The sequence below is a fragment of the Dermacentor variabilis genome, chromosome 4 (assembly GCF_050947875.1).
Source record: "Dermacentor variabilis isolate Ectoservices chromosome 4, ASM5094787v1, whole genome shotgun sequence".
In the NCBI taxonomy this organism is placed as follows: Eukaryota; Metazoa; Arthropoda; class Arachnida; order Ixodida; family Ixodidae; genus Dermacentor; species Dermacentor variabilis.
The window spans coordinates 188,051,339-188,068,888 of NC_134571.1; the positions used below are offsets into that span (position 1 = coordinate 188,051,339).

The 17,550-nt window shown below is 45.6% G+C and overlaps 1 protein-coding gene across 1 annotated transcript in view; it reads right to left on the reverse strand.

Moving 5' to 3' along the window:
• The window catches only part of LOC142578103 (uncharacterized), a 136,446-nt gene extending 119,203 nt beyond the window's left edge, over nt 1-17,243 (reverse strand). Inside the window, exons 1-2 of the mRNA XM_075687517.1 lie at nt 17,109-17,243; nt 3,952-4,063 (exon numbers count right to left, since the gene is read on the reverse strand). Coding sequence (XP_075543632.1) covers nt 3,952-4,063; nt 17,109-17,191 — 195 coding nt within the window. The 5' untranslated portion in view covers nt 17,192-17,243. The remainder of the gene's footprint in view (nt 1-3,951; nt 4,064-17,108) is intronic.
• Nucleotides 17,244-17,550: the final 307 nt, after the last annotated feature.

Here is a 17,550-nt window from a genome sequence, read left to right on the forward strand (position 1 = left end):
ACACGAAAGTGTTGCTGACAGACTTCAGCCAGGAGTTCAAGCACATCAACAAGGGCACGACAATCGCATACATCGAGGAAATTCTGAAAACCAGCAATGCGTTTGTCCTCTCGGATTCTGCCGCAGGTACCCCGACGTTCGTAGTTCCCGAACCAGACTTTGACATAAATCCAAGTCTCCATATGATTAAGCAACAATAGCTGAGAAGCTTATTTCGACGGTACAAAGGCTGCTTTTCGGCGTCATCGAGGATTCGACAAACACCAGTCGCCAAGCATGGCATAATCACCGAGGAGTGCGCTCGACCGCTCCGCCAGAGCCCTTACCTAGTTTCGGACGCGAGAACGTGAAGCTATAAGGCACCAAGTCGACGAAATGCTGCGCGACGACATCATGCAGCCGTCAAAAAGCCCGTGGGCATCCCATGTTGTCCTGGTGAAGAAAAAGGACGGAACCTTATGTTTCTGCGTCGATTATCCTCGACTGAACAAGATCACAAAGAAGGATGTATACCCCTTACCACGGATAGACGACGCACTAGATCGGCTATGCAACGCAAAATACTTATCGTCGATGGATCTCCAATCTGGCTACTGGCAAATAGAAGTCGACGAGAGAGATCGCGAAAAGACCACCTTCATCACGCCAGGCGGCCTCTACGAGTTCAAGGTCATGCCATTCGGACTGTGCTCGGCGCCTGCAACGTTCCAGCGCGTCATGGATACGGTGTTAGCAGTATTGAAGTGCCAGACCTGTCTTGTTTACTTGGATGACGTCGTCGTCGTCGCCGGAAATTTCGACGATCACCTTAGGCGGCTTGCGACAGTACTAGAGGCCATCAAGTCATCAGGGCTCACTCTGAAGCCAGAAAAGTGCTGCTTCGCTTACAATGAGCTTCTGTTCCTGGGCCATGTCATCAGCAAGTCTGGAGTCCGCCCCGACCTGCAGAAGACAGCTGCAATCACAAAGTTCCCGCAGCCCATCGACAAGAAGGCAGTGCGTAGATTTCTTGGCATGTGTACCTACTACAGGCGATTTGTCAAAGACTTTTCACGCATCGCTGAGCCGGTGACACAACTAACTAAATGTGACGTCGAGTTCAAGTGGGAAACGCCACAGGCCGATGCATTTCAAGAACTCAAACGACGCATGCAGTCACCGCCCGTACATGCGCACTTCGACGAGCACGCCGATACCGAAATACACACTGACGCAAGTAGCCTAGGCCTCGGTGCCGTCCTAGTCCAGAGAAAAGATGGACATGAACACGTGATAGCTTGCGCTAGCCGGTCGTTGTCAAAAGCGGAAGACAATTATTCTACAACCGAAAGGAATGCCTCGCCATCGTTTGGGCTACAGCAATATTCCGCCCTTACCTATATGGCAGGCCATTCAAAGTGGTCAGCGACCATCACGCGTTGTGTTGGCTGGCTAACTTAAAGGACCCTTCAGGACGGCTGGCGCGGTGGAGCCGCAGACTACAAGAATACGACATCACTGTAACCTACAAGTCCGGACGAAAACACTCAGATGCCGATTGCCTATCACGCGCCCCCATTTACCCGCCTCCGCAAGATGACAATATTAACGACGCCTTCTTAGGAGTATTAAGCGCGGAAGACTTCGCTCAACAGCAACGAGAAGACCCGGAGCTAAAAGGCCTCGTCGATTATTTGGAAGGGCACACCGACGTTGTCCCTACGGCATTTAAGCGCGGATTTTCTCCGTTCACGCTTCAAAACAACGTACTCGTGAAGACGAACTTGTCACCAGTTCGCGCCAACTACCTTCTCGTTGTGCCGTTGGTAGCTGCGTCCAGAAGTACTGCACGCCCTACATGACGATCCGACCGTTGGGCACCTTGGTTTCTCCCGGACCCTATCGAGGATACAAGGTAGGTATTACTGGCCGCGCCTAACCGCCGATGTCGCCCGTTACGTCAAGACATGTCGAGACTGTCAGCGACGCAAGACACCACCGACAAAGCCAAGGGGATTACTACAGCCGATCAAGCCTCCTTACCGACCTTTTCAGCAGATATGGATGGACTTGCTGGGACCGTTTCCGACATCAACGTCCGGAAATAAATGGATCGCCGTGGCGACGGACTATCTTACCCGCTTCGCTGAAACTGAAGCTCTACCGCAAGGCAGCGCAGCCGCAGTGGCGAAATTTTTCGTCGAGAACATTTTGCTGCGACATGGTGCCCCAGAAGTCCTCATCACCGACAGAGGAACAGCGTTTACAGCAGAGCTCACCCAAGCCATTCTGCAGTACAGCAATACAAGCCACAGGAGGACAACGGCCTACCACCCACAGACGAATGGTCTTGCGGAGCGGCTGAATAAGACCCTCGTCGACATGTTAGCAATGTACGTCTACGTCGAACACAAGGCCTGGGATGCCGTCCTGCTGTACGTAACATTCGCTTACAACACGGCGGTGCAAGAAACAACACAGATCACGCCGTTCAAGCTAGTATACGGCAGGAACCCGACGACGACGCTAGACGCCATGCTGCCGCACGTAACTGACGAGGAGAATGTTCACGTCGCTACATATCTCCAGCGCGCCGAAGAAGCCCGACAGCTCGCCCGCCAGCGGATCAAGAACCAGCAGAGGACCGACAGCCGACACTACAACCTCCGACGACGCTTCGCCGAGTACCAGCCCGGCGACCGTGTTTGGGTATGAACCCCGATACGCCGACGAGGACTGAGTGAGAAACTATGCGACGCTATTTCGGACACTACAAGGTCATCCGACGTATTGGTGCACTGGACTATGAAGTCGTGCCAGACGGCATTTCACATTCACAGCGGCGCCGCGCACGATCTGAAGTGGTCCACGTAGTGCGCCTTAAACCATTTTACGGACGCTGACGAACTTACTTATTTTGTTGTTTTCATTGCTGCGAGTGCTTTTCTTTATTACTTTCGTTTGTTTGCAGCATCCGGTCGACGCTATTAAGAGGGGGGTAATGACACGTGTACTTATCTTTATCAGGCGACCACGTTTTGCCGCCTGAAAAATGTTATCGCACAGCGTGGGACGCGCTTGCATGTATTCGAAGTTTCTTGAAAGTTATCGATGCTTTTATCTGCTGTCTGTTTCGCCGTACCTTGTGTTATCTGATTTCATCGCCTCACGCGAATGGTGTAGAACTTTGTGGAAGGCACGTGGGTCCTAACGATGAGTCTGGAACATTCGACGACTGCTGCATAAAAGCCTACGCACTTGACCCGCCGATCAGATTTTCGACGATCGCCGACTGTGTTTGCCGTTGTCGCCATTCTTTGAGTGTAGCATGTTTTTGAGGGCACAATTCGCCCAATCAAACGCTAGTCTCGTCTTTCCCAGTTGGGCTGCTTTCTTCGCCGTCACTACCACGTGACAATATTTTCGTTGAAAACTCTAATATGAGAACAGTTACTTCGCATAACACAAATGCTGAAGTTCCGCCTTATCTTAGCATAAAATTCGGGGTTTATCAACCACAGCATTAGAAAATGACTGGGGAATTATTCTGTAGCTTGCGTTTGCAGACAATCGTTTGAAAAAGCCAGTGGAGATACCTAAAATTTAGACTTGGATATTGGGGATCATGATACTATTAGAGGCCTGTGTACGCAGTCACCAAGGCACGCGACGGCCGAGTGGCTTTATTTATTAGGCAAGGAACAGTTGGCCAGGTTCCACCACCTGTTCGGCACCGGGCGAGGTGTCTCAAATTTGGTTGTCTTTACTAGAAAATAAGCTCCTGCCTTCAAGTTTTTACTGATGATAATTTTGAATTCTGTCGTCTTAACTTAGTGGCGCACTACATCGCCGTCTGCCTTATTCACACCTGCTAGTACCAGGGGCAGTGAAGTCGTGGGGTAGTTAAAGCGAAATATAAATCTTCACACCCGGCCAAATACATACGGACGTGCTGGTGGTGGAAACACTTACCAATGTAGGCTCGGTGTAGTAGTAAAGACAGTGAACGTTCCAAGCAGTCGACGGTTGCGGTTGAAGCGATTTAACATCTGTTGTGCTCATAATGATGACGATACTTGCAATCCTGCACGATGAAAAGTAAATCAAGGCAATCAGCAATGCAATACTAGTGAGCTCCATTCGTATAGTAAGCAAGTGCCAGTCACTCTTTATCTGGGTATACGGGCCCATCGTATATTGAGTGATTCGGATTGACTGACTGTAATTCGGACCGACTACTTCATTGTCAACATCTAGATGTTTTGCTTTCCCTGGAAACCAAAAGAAATGAAATTATGGGATCTTTCACGCCATACCCACGACCTGATTTTGAGGTACGAAATATATTTATTATTATTTATTAATATTTAAACATACGGCAGGCTTTGCCGCCCCTTGTAGATGTGGTTCATCATCCTCATCATCATCAGCCTGGTTACGCCCACTGCAGTGCAAAGGCCTCTCCCATACTTCTCCAACAACCCCGGTCGTGTACTAATTGTGGCCATGCCGTCCCTGCAAACTTCTTAATCTCATCCGCCCACCTAACTTTCTGCCGCCCCCTGCTACGCTTCCCTTCCCTTGGGATCCAGTCCGTAACCATTAATGACCATCGGTTATCTTCCCTCCTCATTACATGTCCTGCCCATGCCCATTTCTTTTTTTTGATTTCAACTAAGATGTCATTAACTCGCGTTTGTTCCCTCACCCAATCTGCTCTTTTCTTATCCCTTAACGTTACACCTATCATTCTTCTTTCCATAGCTCGTTGTGTCGTCCTCAATTTGAGTAGAACCCTTTTAGTAAGCCTCCAGGTTTCTGCCCCGTAGGTGAGTACTGGTAAGTCTCAGCTATTATATACTTTTCTCTTGAGGGATAATGGCAACCTGCTGTTCATGATTTGGGAATGCCTGCCAAACGCACCCCAGCCCATTCTTATTCTTCTGATTATTTCCGTCTCATGATCCGGATCCGCCGTCACTACCTGCCCTAAGTAGATGTATTCCCTTACGACTTCCAGTGCCTCGCTGCCTATTGTAAATTGCTGTTCTCTCCCGAGACTGTTAAGCATTACTTTAGTTTTCTGCAGATTAATTTTTAGACCCACTCTTCTGCTTTGCCTCTCCAGGTCAGTGAGCATGCATTGCAATTGGTCCCCTGAGTTACTAAGCAAGGCAATATCATCAGCGAATCGCAAGTTACTAAGGTATTCTCCATTAACTTTTATCCCCAATTCTTCCCAATCCAGGTCTCTGAATATGGAGATGTGGTTACAAAGGTAAAATAACAGCAATCATGAACATAAATGAATGGTTCTACCTTGGGTTACAAAAGATTGTACAGTATTACCACATACAGCAGTGTTAGGTAAGTCGTTCCAGTAAGAGATAGCGGAGGAAAACAGTGAATATTTATGTACATTTATGAACAATATTTATCCCCGTAACAATATTAGAGAGGTTTAGAATAGGGGCCCCAAACGTTTTGGGGCCCCAATGAAATAGCGTCGAAGCCACTGAGCCTGCGCGAGATGCAAACTGTGTTTGGATTTTGCGTTGGGAACGCTATTTCAGAGATTTAGCGAGAGGCCAAAGAGCGGCCCCAAAAGCTTTGCGTCAGCAAACATGGTGGCACCCATCGAAACGACGGCTCCATAGAGTTTCTCACTACATTTCCTAGAGGGAAATCTGGCGCTGCTGCGCTGTGGTATGCATGGGAATGCCGGTATATTGTGGATTCGGATTGGCATCGTTCTCGTAGAGGCAGGACACTTTGAAGATGCGCTTGGCAAGTACCGTTCCGTCTGTCACAATGATTCATTTTCTACTAGAACAGCACGTGAAAAGCTGTTTTAGCTTTATTATGACGCGAAAACATGTTTTGTTTAACTATGAGAACTTGTTATTGTGCGTACGACTACATGTTACGTAAAAAGTATCAGCGGGCCGCTAAAGTTGGAGAACAGACGACAAGGTTCGCGCTCGCTTTGAAACAGTTGGTCGTCTGTTCTTGCTTTTCTTCGCTTGGTCATGCATTGTGGGTGAGTAAAGATGTAATATGCGTGAATGGAAACATTTTATGAAGATTTTACTTTTAGAACTCGTTATTTGCGTAGCCATATCCACGTTTTAGACGAAGCCTCTTACAACACCAGCCAACACGAGCCTCGCAGACACATATACCGTCATTCCCATGACGGCACGGTGCCCCTTTAAGAAACTCCCATAGACGGTGGCGCCAGATTACCCTCTAGGTGTTATAGTGAGAAACTCTATGGACGGCTCTAACCTAGCACCAAACTGGGTTCGATTCGTGGTAACGCGTGAAGTTCGCAAGTTAGGAGAAGTGACTGCGGTTATGGTTTTCTCTCAACCAGCGTGTGTTATGAAGATTGATTCATTAGACACCGCTGATTCCGAATTCGATTATGGATTTTATGGCTCGTAGGCCTAACACGTGGTTGGCTGGTCAAGGCACGCAAAGTTGGTTCACTCAAAACTAAGCGCAATTGATTGTTTCCTGCTTACAGAACAGCTTCTAAATTGTAATTAAACGCGAATACACGCGTATCAAAATTACTATTCCTATGATGAAATGGTATGTTTTATTTTATTATTTCTAATACCTTTTCTTTGACGCCGTAGTTCCGCTGTCAGTGCAAGACGCTATCCCCAAACGCAACGCCCTATTCTAAAACTGTTCACTCCTGCGTACCCCAATGCTGACACCCGCAAACCTCTTTGGGGCGCCAAACTATTGGGGCCCCTATTCTAAAACTCTCTATTAACGTGGCTTGGAGGTTGGCGAACTACCTTAGTGGGGTTGGTTCTTGATGAGTGTAAAAACGAATCAAGCAAGCAACGTGACCGTGGAATTTAGCAGTGGCCAAGGTACAAAACGCAAATGAATTTACCAACCATAAGCAGTATTTCTAAGTATTTTTCTCGTTTTTTATGTGAAATTTCCTGTATTTTGCTATGTTTAGTGCCCGATTGCTGTTTGGCACGGCGTTTTTCATCCACAAATAAATTCAAATGTGCGGTTCTTTTTCTTCTAGCTACTGTGCTAAGACAAGTATTTCGATTTTTTTAACGTGGCTATGGGCTGCACCTTTTCATGCACTCTTTGTATATACATACACATATATATATATATATATATATATATATATATATATATATATATATATATATATATATATATATATATATAATCTTTCTTGAATCGCCATTACCTTGTCAAATTTATTGCCCCTCCTGCATGGGCCAATATATGTTGGCCTGCAGTATGAATAAATAAAATAAAATAAGCATTGAGATTATTCTTCGTTGTGCCAGTGGTTCTAAATGTGCTTTCGATAAGAGTTCAGAGACACTGAACTGCTCTGAATAAACCGAACATATGAATCTGATTGCCAATTTTTGTATAGGCTCTACTTTATCAATTAGGTGTTTTTGATAAGGGCTCCAGATTAAATCAGCTTATTCTAATGATGGTTTTATAAGTGTTTTGAATACATTTACTTTGACGTGTGGCGGAGTGTGGAGCAGTTTTATTCTTAGAAGGACAATTTACCTTCAGCGGTGTGACATATGGAGGAGATAAGAGTTTCCAGTTAAGGTTCAACGCGATATTAAGACCCAAGTATTTTATTCGATTGCATTTGACGAGTGCGGTGTTTCCTAGAGTATACATGAAATGAAGTGGATTTTTCTTGTCTCATGCCTCATGTCTCATGCCTCATGTCTCATGCCCCATGTTTCGCACAATGAACGGATGGATTGAAGTGAATTGTTTAGTTCGATTTGGTGTCCTATATTACGTGCAACTGTGTATACTACACTATCATAAGCGAATAGCCGCATGTGGACCATTCCATGAGCATTCAACTGGATATCATTGACGTATATAAGAAATAAGATAGGAGCAAGAACGGACCCTTGCGGTACTCCTGAGTAAATCTGTAGTTGATGCGAGACATTATCTATGGCCACACTTTGTGTTCGATTCAATAGAAAGCTGCAAATCCATGAAATTATTTTGCTATGAATACCGAAGGCTGAGAGTTTTGTAATTAAACCTTGATGCGCGACAACGTAAACCGCCTTGGAAAAATCTAAGAATATTGCGTCTATTTGGTATGCATCGCTTATTGCATTATATATTTCGTACGTTAACACAGCGAGTTTGGTTATGGTTGACAGACCTAACCTAAATATTTGTCGGCTGTAAAGCAGATTGTTACTTTTAAATGGCATATTATAGCGAAAATTATGTGTACCAATAGTCTGAAACAAGCGCTTGTTAACGATACAAGGCAGTAGTTATTTAATTCTAATTTCGAACCGATTTGGAAATTGAAGTGCTCTTAGCATTGCACGAATCGTGTGGTAACGTCGCTGTTTCAAGGGAGGTGGTAAATATTTAGCGCAGGTATTTGGATACCCATTTGGCATAACGATTTAGAAAATAATTAGTAATGTTGTCGGGGCTGGGGGACTTCTTCAAATCCAATTTTCCTAAAAGAGAAATGATGCCTACTTCGCTTACAGTTAATTCTGACATGGACACTATGAGCGGATGGGGTTCTAGTTGGGCGTTAGAGGCATGTTTCGTGAAAACAGATCGGAAAAAAGTGCTAAATTCCTTCGCAATACCTTTCGGTTCGGAATTGATGGTATCTGAAATTTTTATTTGTGAAATGGTTTCGTGTTTATCAGCTAAGTGTCGCCAGAATTTCTGCGGGTTCTGCGCAATGAACGACGGTAATGTTGTGAAGGCGCGATTTGGCTTCTGCGATTTTATGTTGTAAAGTGATAACAAGGTTATGGACCCGCCGTGGTTGCTCAGTGGCTATGGTGTTGGGCTGCTGAGCACGAGGTCGCGGGATCGAATCCCGGCCACGGCGGCCGCATTTCGATGGGGGCGAAAACACCCGTGTGCTTAGATTTAGGTGCACGTTAAAGAACCCCAGGTGGTCAAAATTTCCGGAGTCCTCCACTACGGCGTGCCTCATAATCACAAAGTGGTTTTGGCACGCAAAACTCCAAATATTATTAACAAGGTTATGGGGGTCGCCGTTCTTTCCTTTTTTTCCGTCGGCGTTTTATCTTTATTTTCAGCTGTATCATTTCTTGCGTTATTTATGGTTAGTCCCTGTTGATACGTTTTTTCGTTTGCAGACTAAAAGTGGCTTCGCAAAAAGAAACGATGTCTTTAAAACATGACCACAGCTCGTTCACGTATGTCATTCTATTGAACTGCGACAACTTTGACTCCAGGAAGCTGAACACGGCAGAATCGTCAGCGCGCGTGTAATCGTTTACATATGTGGGGACTGGTTTTTTGTGTGTCCGAGTCGTTGACACGAGGCAGGATAAGATAATCGTCTTGTGATATAAAATACCGCTTTCAGTGGACGCAGTAGACCCCTGCAGCCTATTGCGCACGAATATTTAGTCTAGAAGCGACGATGAGAATGAATTGTGGGGTCTCCGGAATATTTTCGCGGATGATGATGATGGTTGGGATTTGTTTGGCGCAAGGGCCAAATGTGGCCAAGAGCGCCAAGGCAATGATAATAGACTGCCATAGTTAAGTGGATAATGATTTATGACATGTGCATGAAACACGGCTGTAAAGAGGCCTTACAATATTTGTTGAAAAGTACGTAAATATATTCGTAATTAAACTAGACAAAGATACATCAGATGTGCTATGGTAAACAGTGTACTACGAAGAGGCGATGCAATAAAATATGTCACTACAAGTAGCACTACTGCCTATACAAGGCCCGCCCCCAATACAAGGGCCCAGAGATATGCGCCCCAAAGATCGCTACTATCACAGCATCAGTCACTCTTGAGAGGGTGTGCTACGACTATCATGGGCTGATACAGCGCAGTGAATGGACAGCTTGCGAAAAATTGCTAACAAACATACTAAGACATGTTGGTCAGATGCATAGATAGTACACAAACACGAATAAAGGTAATTGACTACTGCATTCTTGTGTTTCGTTACAGACACTATAGCTCTTACTACACTTAGGTAGTCGGTAAATATGATACCTTTTTGTAATTATGAAGCCTTTATGTGTTTTCCAGCCGACAGCAATGCATAAGCCTCTGTCGTAAAGATGCTCGTTCTTGCGTGCAGAATATTGCATTCCGAGAAGCAGGATCGGACATCCGCGTAAGGTACGCCATTAGGTGATTTTGACGCACCGGTATAAAATTATGGATAGGACTACTTTGAGTGCAGTTCCAGAAAGTGCTTGCGCATGTGCATCTCTGGAGTGTGCTTTGTAACTTCTGAAAGGACGTATCGCATTGTATCAGTTGCCACAGCCATGATTACAACAGCCTCGTTGGGGCCATCAATCGATGTACTTGTAGTGGGACGTTCATTTCTTCGCTCAGCTTCCTCAGGTGTAGTGAGAAAGACTTGCTCATTGAAGGTCGGTTTCGAGATAGCGTGGCAGACGTCAAGTCATTAACACGTTTAAAACAAGGGTGTTCAGGATTAGATGGCACTTTGAGGAAGTATGCGAAGCATTTATACGTTTTTTTTGCACGTGGGGCCTGTGGCCAGGCGAATCGGTAAATGGAGCACGAGATCCAAATTCTTTAATGTGCTTGGAGCGGCAGTTTTATATAAGACGGAATCATAGTTCCGACGCGACTGCATCAGGCTCCTGTACAGGTTCATTAGGCAGCCCCTGTCACTTCCCCGTGTGGTGCACGCCAGAATTTTCAAAATATTAATTGTTTGCAAACATTTCGCTTTCAGATACTTTATTATCGGTGTTAATGTAAGTTTAAAGTCAAGTACAACACGAAGAAATGTGTGCTGTGTGTTCAAAGGTAAGCGCTGACCATGGAGAGCTAGCTAGTAGGCTCCGGAACGAGGCCTCTCTTTCTTGTACAGAGGGCACAGGAGCTTTTCTGCAGATTCACCTTGAAGCCGCTACGATGTGCCCATGCTGAGACTTTCTTCAGCCCAAACTGAACGTGGTGCTAGCCTACTGCGATGTTACACGAGTTAAATTCAATCTGCACTTCATCGACATATGCTGAATAAAATTTACTTTGTGGAATATACGACCGTAAAGAGTTCATTTTAACAATAAGAAGGGTACAACCAATTACGCCACCCTGCGGTACCCCAGTTTCCTGAGTAAATGATGTAGACACAGCATTAGGAATTCTAACATGGAAAGTATGGTGTGAAAGATAGCTTTCTATTATGCTAAGCGTGTTCCCACGGATACGCATCTCCGATAGCTATCTGATGATTCCGTCGCGCCTTGTGGCAGTCGACCTCTGTCATAGGCCTTTTCCATATCTAAAAAATCTTACAAGAAATATTCTTTATGGGCAAATGCCTCGCGGAAGTTTGTCTCAATGCACACATGATGGTCGGTTGTGTACTGACCTTCTCGAAAATGACAATGATAGGGATCAAACATGTTTGATTCAAAGAAGTGTAAGACGCGGTTATTTATCATTTTTTGGAAAAGCTTACATAGGCAGCTTGAAAGGGCTACGAGACGGTAGCTTGTTACCAAGGATGGGTCGTCGTCCTGTATCAAAACTGGGACAACGATAGCTTGTTTCCATGCCACTGGAAGGTGTTCGGCTGCGCAAATGTTATTAAGGAGAGCGAGCAATGTAATTTGTGTATCCGTGTGCATGTTCTTGATCATGTCATACGTGGTTCCGCCTGCGCTCGGCGCAGAGCTTTTGCAGGTACTGAATGCTGCTCTAAGCTGAGCAATGTGGAAAGGAGGGCTATATAAATCGTTTCCTACGCATCTGCAGTCCAGAGTCTGGCATTCTTCTATTTCTTTGCGTTTAAGGAATGTCTGTCTATAGTGGGCGGAACTAGACACGTAATAGCGCTTTCCACACTTTTATTTCTTGTGTATCAGAATTTATTCCCAACAGAAACGTTTCTCTCCCAGCTTGTTCTCCTAGCCTGCCGTCGCGTGCGCCTTCCCTGTGATTTAGTCTGTAGGAATTCAATAATGTTTTCTATACTTGGGTATCGGCGCAGAATGCCCCATGCTTCGTTTTGCTTTCTTACGTGCCTGTCTACATTCATCATTCCACCAAGGGACTCGTCTTTCACGTGAATGGCTTCTTGTTTGAGGGATGAACCTTCCTGCTGCGTCAATGATAAAACCGGCAAAATATGATGCTTTATCATCTATACTAAAATTATGAAATCTCGTGATGTGCATGTGGATTCCTTCAAGCATTCGTAATTACTCTCGGCTAGTTTGTAGTGAGAGACATGCGGAGGGGAGTTTTGTTGTATTACTAGGTTTAGATTTACAAGGAAGTGATCACCTCCTAAGAAATATTTAATTACATGCCATTGTATATTAGGGAAGATAGAAGAGGGCCGATTGGCAGGTCTACTGATGAGTATGAATTATGATGAGGATTGTTGGTTCCTTCTTATTGAAGAAGTGTGCACCGGAGTTTAAAAGGAAGTTTTTAATGAGTCGATCTCGGGCGTCGCACCGTGAGTGTCCTCACATCGTGTTGTGAACGTTGAAATGTCGCGTGTTTGTGTAAATCTCTGGAACCTGATCAATGAGGTTATAAACGCCTGTTTTTTCGTGATGATGATTTGCGGGTATATAAATGGAACAACAATAGCCAATTTATTAAAAAGAATGGCCCGAACTGGCACTCCCTTAAGGGGCATCTAAAGGGTGACGTGTCGGCAAGCGACAGACTTGTCGGCTACTATTGCTACAACTCCGGAGGCTTTAGCGTCGTCGTGGTCTTTTTGGAAAATCGGGTAATTTAGAAGAATATTAGTGTTCGTAGGTTTCAGATGTGAGATCACCAACTTTGGATTGTATTCGTGTACTAGTACTGTGATGTCGTCGAGGTTATGAAGAAAGCCTTTGACATTCCATAGAAGTATTTGTATCTCCATGGTGACAAACGTGTTTGTGCTGTGTGTTCAAGAGACGAAGATTAGCTCACGGCCTCTGTACAGGCGGCGTGACGCGAGGTTTGTCTTTTTAGGAGTGATCACGAAAATCTGCCTGCTCCTTAGGCGCTTGCGGCGCCATTTGTCTAGATATGTCCATCACCTCTTGTGGGGCGTTGTACTCTTGTGAGCGCTTTGTTGAGACGCACCAACCCAGAGGTTGGTAGGTCGCTCTCGGGTGGCGCAGCAGCGTTAACTGCAATCGCGGAGGAGCCGGTCGGCGTTGCCAACGGTTCGCTTCGAGCGGGCCAGACAGCCGCTGGAAGCCGTTGTGATGGTGCCCAATGACGCGCTACATGGGCAAAGGTATGATTTGGCAGGTAGGACATCCACCTGCGTGCCTCTCCTTTCAGTACAACGATTTCTTTTTCTTTTTTTCAAGGTGAGGCACGACCGCGAGTGTGCAGCGTGCTCACCATCACAGTACACACAGTGTGTATCATTCTCGCAATTTTCCGAAAAGTGTTCATGTGTGCCACCTATAGCACAGGTAATTGGACTTCTACATTTCAGCGAGCTATGGCTAAATGTCGCATTTAAAACATTTCAGGGGGTTTGGTACGTATGACCTAACACGGGTGTTATGGCATGCTTCCTTAGTTTTGGGACGCATACTTGAGCCAACGATAAGAAGGTGCTTTGTTGGGATTTCTTCGCAATCTCGTCTAAACTTGATTCACTTCATTTTTATTGCGTTCTGGTCACTCTAGTCCACTAGAAGTTCCATCTCGGTGCGTTCCAGGACCAGCAAGTCATCGTACGAAATGACACCATGGGGTATGTTCAGTGTGCGGTGTGGGATAATAGTCAATGGATTCTCCCCAAAGGATACTATATTTGGCAGCTTTTCGTGTTGCTTCTTGTCGCGAAGTTCCAAGATGAGGTCACCGCTGGTCAATTTCGTAACTTTGTAACCTGGGCCTATAGCATATGTCATAAATTTTGCCAAGAGGAACGGTGAGATGGCTCTCACTGTTCTTTCCTGTTTTTCACTGTGAATCACACGATAGCGGAGGGAAATCGCTGTTCTGTGACCAAAAAATAGAAAAACTTCTTCGGTGCGCTCCCTTTTCTAGGCCCATCGGGTAACGTGGGCAAAGCACAAGCCATGAAACGTTCGGCAGGAACGCCAGCTATCCACCACACAGCCCTATAAGGGGCTGTAGGACTTGGGAAGTAAGGCCCTACAAACGCCAGCTGTACGTTTCCACTATAACTAAATACCGATAATCAATGATGGCTATGACTCACAAGGCTAACCCTTGCCGCCAGGAATGTTGGAAGTAAATGAAAGAGAATAAAAGACAGGAAAGATTAATAGTGAGAGAGAAAACGAAGATTCAATAGAAGGCCAGGAAAAGGCGACTGCCGATTTCCTCCAGGTGGGTCAGTCTGGAGAGGTCTAGGAAGTGTGTTGCCTCCGCCGGGAGGCCTTGAATGTCCGAGCCACCGGTAGCGGCTCAACCCCCAGGATCCCCCTTCCGCAGACACGGCTAAGCCGCGCACGGCTGCACATAGGAGGCTCCAAAATTCATGGGCTCGGGTATGTGGTGACGCAACACGCCAAACGCCTGCTCACACAGACACCCCTACGGGGTCCAGAATAATTTTGGCAGCCTGGGTTTGTTTACAGCGCACCCAAAACTGGGCGCGGGCGTTGTTCGTACTTAGTTCCCATGGAAATGCGGCTGCTGCGGCCGGGATTTGATCCCATGACCTCGTGCTCAACAGAATAACGCCAAATGCATTAAGCAACCACGGCGGGTTTCTTGCTAAACGAACGGCTGCGTTAAGTTGACCTTCCGCCACGAAAATTTGCAGCGTATTGTCGAACCGAAGAGCGCGCCAGCGACTGTTCTGGGACGAGCAGTTATGATCCTTGAAATGTCACAAGCGACTCTAGCGCTTTCAGTGGGTGTAACTGCCTGCGATTCTACTCGGCGCTGTCACCGTTACTGCGCCGTTCTTTTATTCTCTTAGCAAAAGTTCGCCTCATGAAAGGTTTAACTCTTCTTGCTTATAGTGCTGCCAGTCTTTGACATCTAGTGGAGATCCTGGTGATCTAACATCCGAGGTGAAAACGGACAAATGGGCAGGTAGCATTACTTTCAGTGCATTCGAGCTAGACGAAGCATGAGCGACTCGAGGAAGAGCCAAGCGGAATCGTACGCCTCCCTAACGCTACAAAGAGCGGCGTGAGAAAGCACTTGGTAACGAACATGAGCAACAACGCCACATTGCACCCGATCCCATTAGAGACATAGCAATACCACTCTTACGCCATGGAATGCAAATAAGGCACGCGTTTTCAGAGTCCCTACAGTCGCGAAGTCACCTATGGGGGTTCACGCTATTATACATGACGCGAAAACAATAAGCACCGATGATGTGCGAGACAGAAAACTGTACAAATGTTCGAGCGGTGTTACGCAACGCTCGACCATGCTATACAGACACGGTTTGTACGCTGAGTTCACCGACTCAATATCTGTAGGCCATGTCACACCGGCGCCTGATGTCGTGAACTTAAGCGAGAGACTGAAGTGGCGCTCGATTGCAAACTTTAATGCAAAAACCTTACATGCCCCATGAAGCGGAAAATCCGGCGTTCGGAATTGTGATCCGACAGTATGGAAACTCGCGTGACTAAGTGATGATGTCACGTTCGCGGCGCTGGATTTCCGGTGGCACGCAGAAAATCAAGCGCCACTGTGAAGAGCCACAGCGTCGGACGGACGCTATGGACCACACAAATAACGAAACAACCAGGCACACTCCCAAAATTGGATTAAAGGGGACTAATTAGGGTAGATAAAGATGGAGTAAATTTGACACAAATTAGAACATGGTTGATTAAGGTTGTATTTTATTTTAAGGCGGTAACTTTGACAAGTCCTCGTGTTTTCGCATTTCAGTCACGTAAGGATATTGCAGTGACCGACAATTTTTTTACTGAATACATTGAAGCAATGCCTACGGTTTAAAAAAGATAAAAATACAGTCAAGCTAAAGATAACTAATGGCATCGAAATAGCGATCCTAATATTAGCCTGTGTCCATGCAAAAGGAGCGAATATATCGTCAATAGGAAAGCGTATTATACAGAGTGGCGAGGGCTTCGCCAACAAGTGAAAATTCACTGTACATTACCGCAACTTTTTGTAAGCTAGTTGCACACAGTGGTTCAGCATCTTCTTCGGCGATGCAATGGCTTGCACTGAATGGACAAGCACAAATCTCACGGAGCGTGATTACATGTAAAGAAATCTTTGTTGTGAAAAATAACCAAATCCGGGAGAAAAAATCGCCATATTGTGCCCGTTAAACAAGCACGGAATTCCGTTTCAGATTTAGAAATGCAATGAGGTCAAGGCTGTGTTATAGTGTTACCTAACTAGAGATAGTTACGAAAGTGCTGCGTAGCTTTTTTCACTGGCCCGCCAATAGAATTTGTTGCTCTGTCGAATTGGTGTCAACACTGGTGACTTCTAACGCTGACAAGAGAGATAAAGTGTATACTGAAAATTACTTCCAGAAGCTTCGCCCCAAGGCCATGCAGCAGAACAATATTAGATACACTTTCCTGGCTTAAAGAGACGCGAAGCTAAATAGGTCGTGGCAGGTTGGAATAACAGGCTTTTATAATAACGAATTCGTAATTTGTAGTGATAACACGCTTTCGCAGGCGAGAGAACGGCGGGATGGAAAATAAGAGTGGCACCACCCATGTTTAACTATGGTACTTTTAATGTGACGTCAACACTGTAGGAGTCATAGAGAGCGGCAGAGAGGAAGTTCACGGGAGGATTACATCAACTCGTGCGTTCTGGCATGGGTGATTCGAATTATGTAGCACCGCGAGACCTCTGTTGACAGTTTTCTTCGCTACCAAATCATAAATTGAGACAGAAAACGATTATAGATTCTCGAATTTATGATCTGTCGATCGAACTCGGTGTAATAAGTTTCCTTTTTTTGCTTTCAAATGGAACCATATCTTTTCATCAAGGCATGCAAATTTCTTTATCGCTGCATTTTCTTAAGATACTAAGCCAGCATAAATGGAATGAAGAAACGATAAATAAATGGAACCTAAAGTGGATGAAAAAACAACTTACCGCAGGTGGGAACCGAACCCACAACCTTCGCATTTCGCGTGTGATGCTCTACCAATTGAGCTACCGCGGCGCTGTTTCCCCATCCACTTTCTTGGCTATTTATGTGTACTAGTAAACTCTGGGAGTGTTAGCCAACGTCACCACTCACAGACCTTGGCGGCGGACGTGGAACGTCCTTGTTGCCGTAGGCGTCACAAGAACTCGTGACGCCTCACGAGAACTCCGTCACGCCGTCACGAGGACTCGTGACTCGAGTGTAAATTTTGTTATACTTCTCTTTCGAGGAAACTTTTGACATTAACCTTTTTGTCTGGTATCAAAGTGGGAATTTTTATTGTCAAGTTTTACAACCTATAAGTTTGCCTCAAAACGGCCTAAATCAGCCATTTTTTTTCGCTTATGAAAACATTTCAACATTAATAACCTCTCCCGCGTGCTGTAC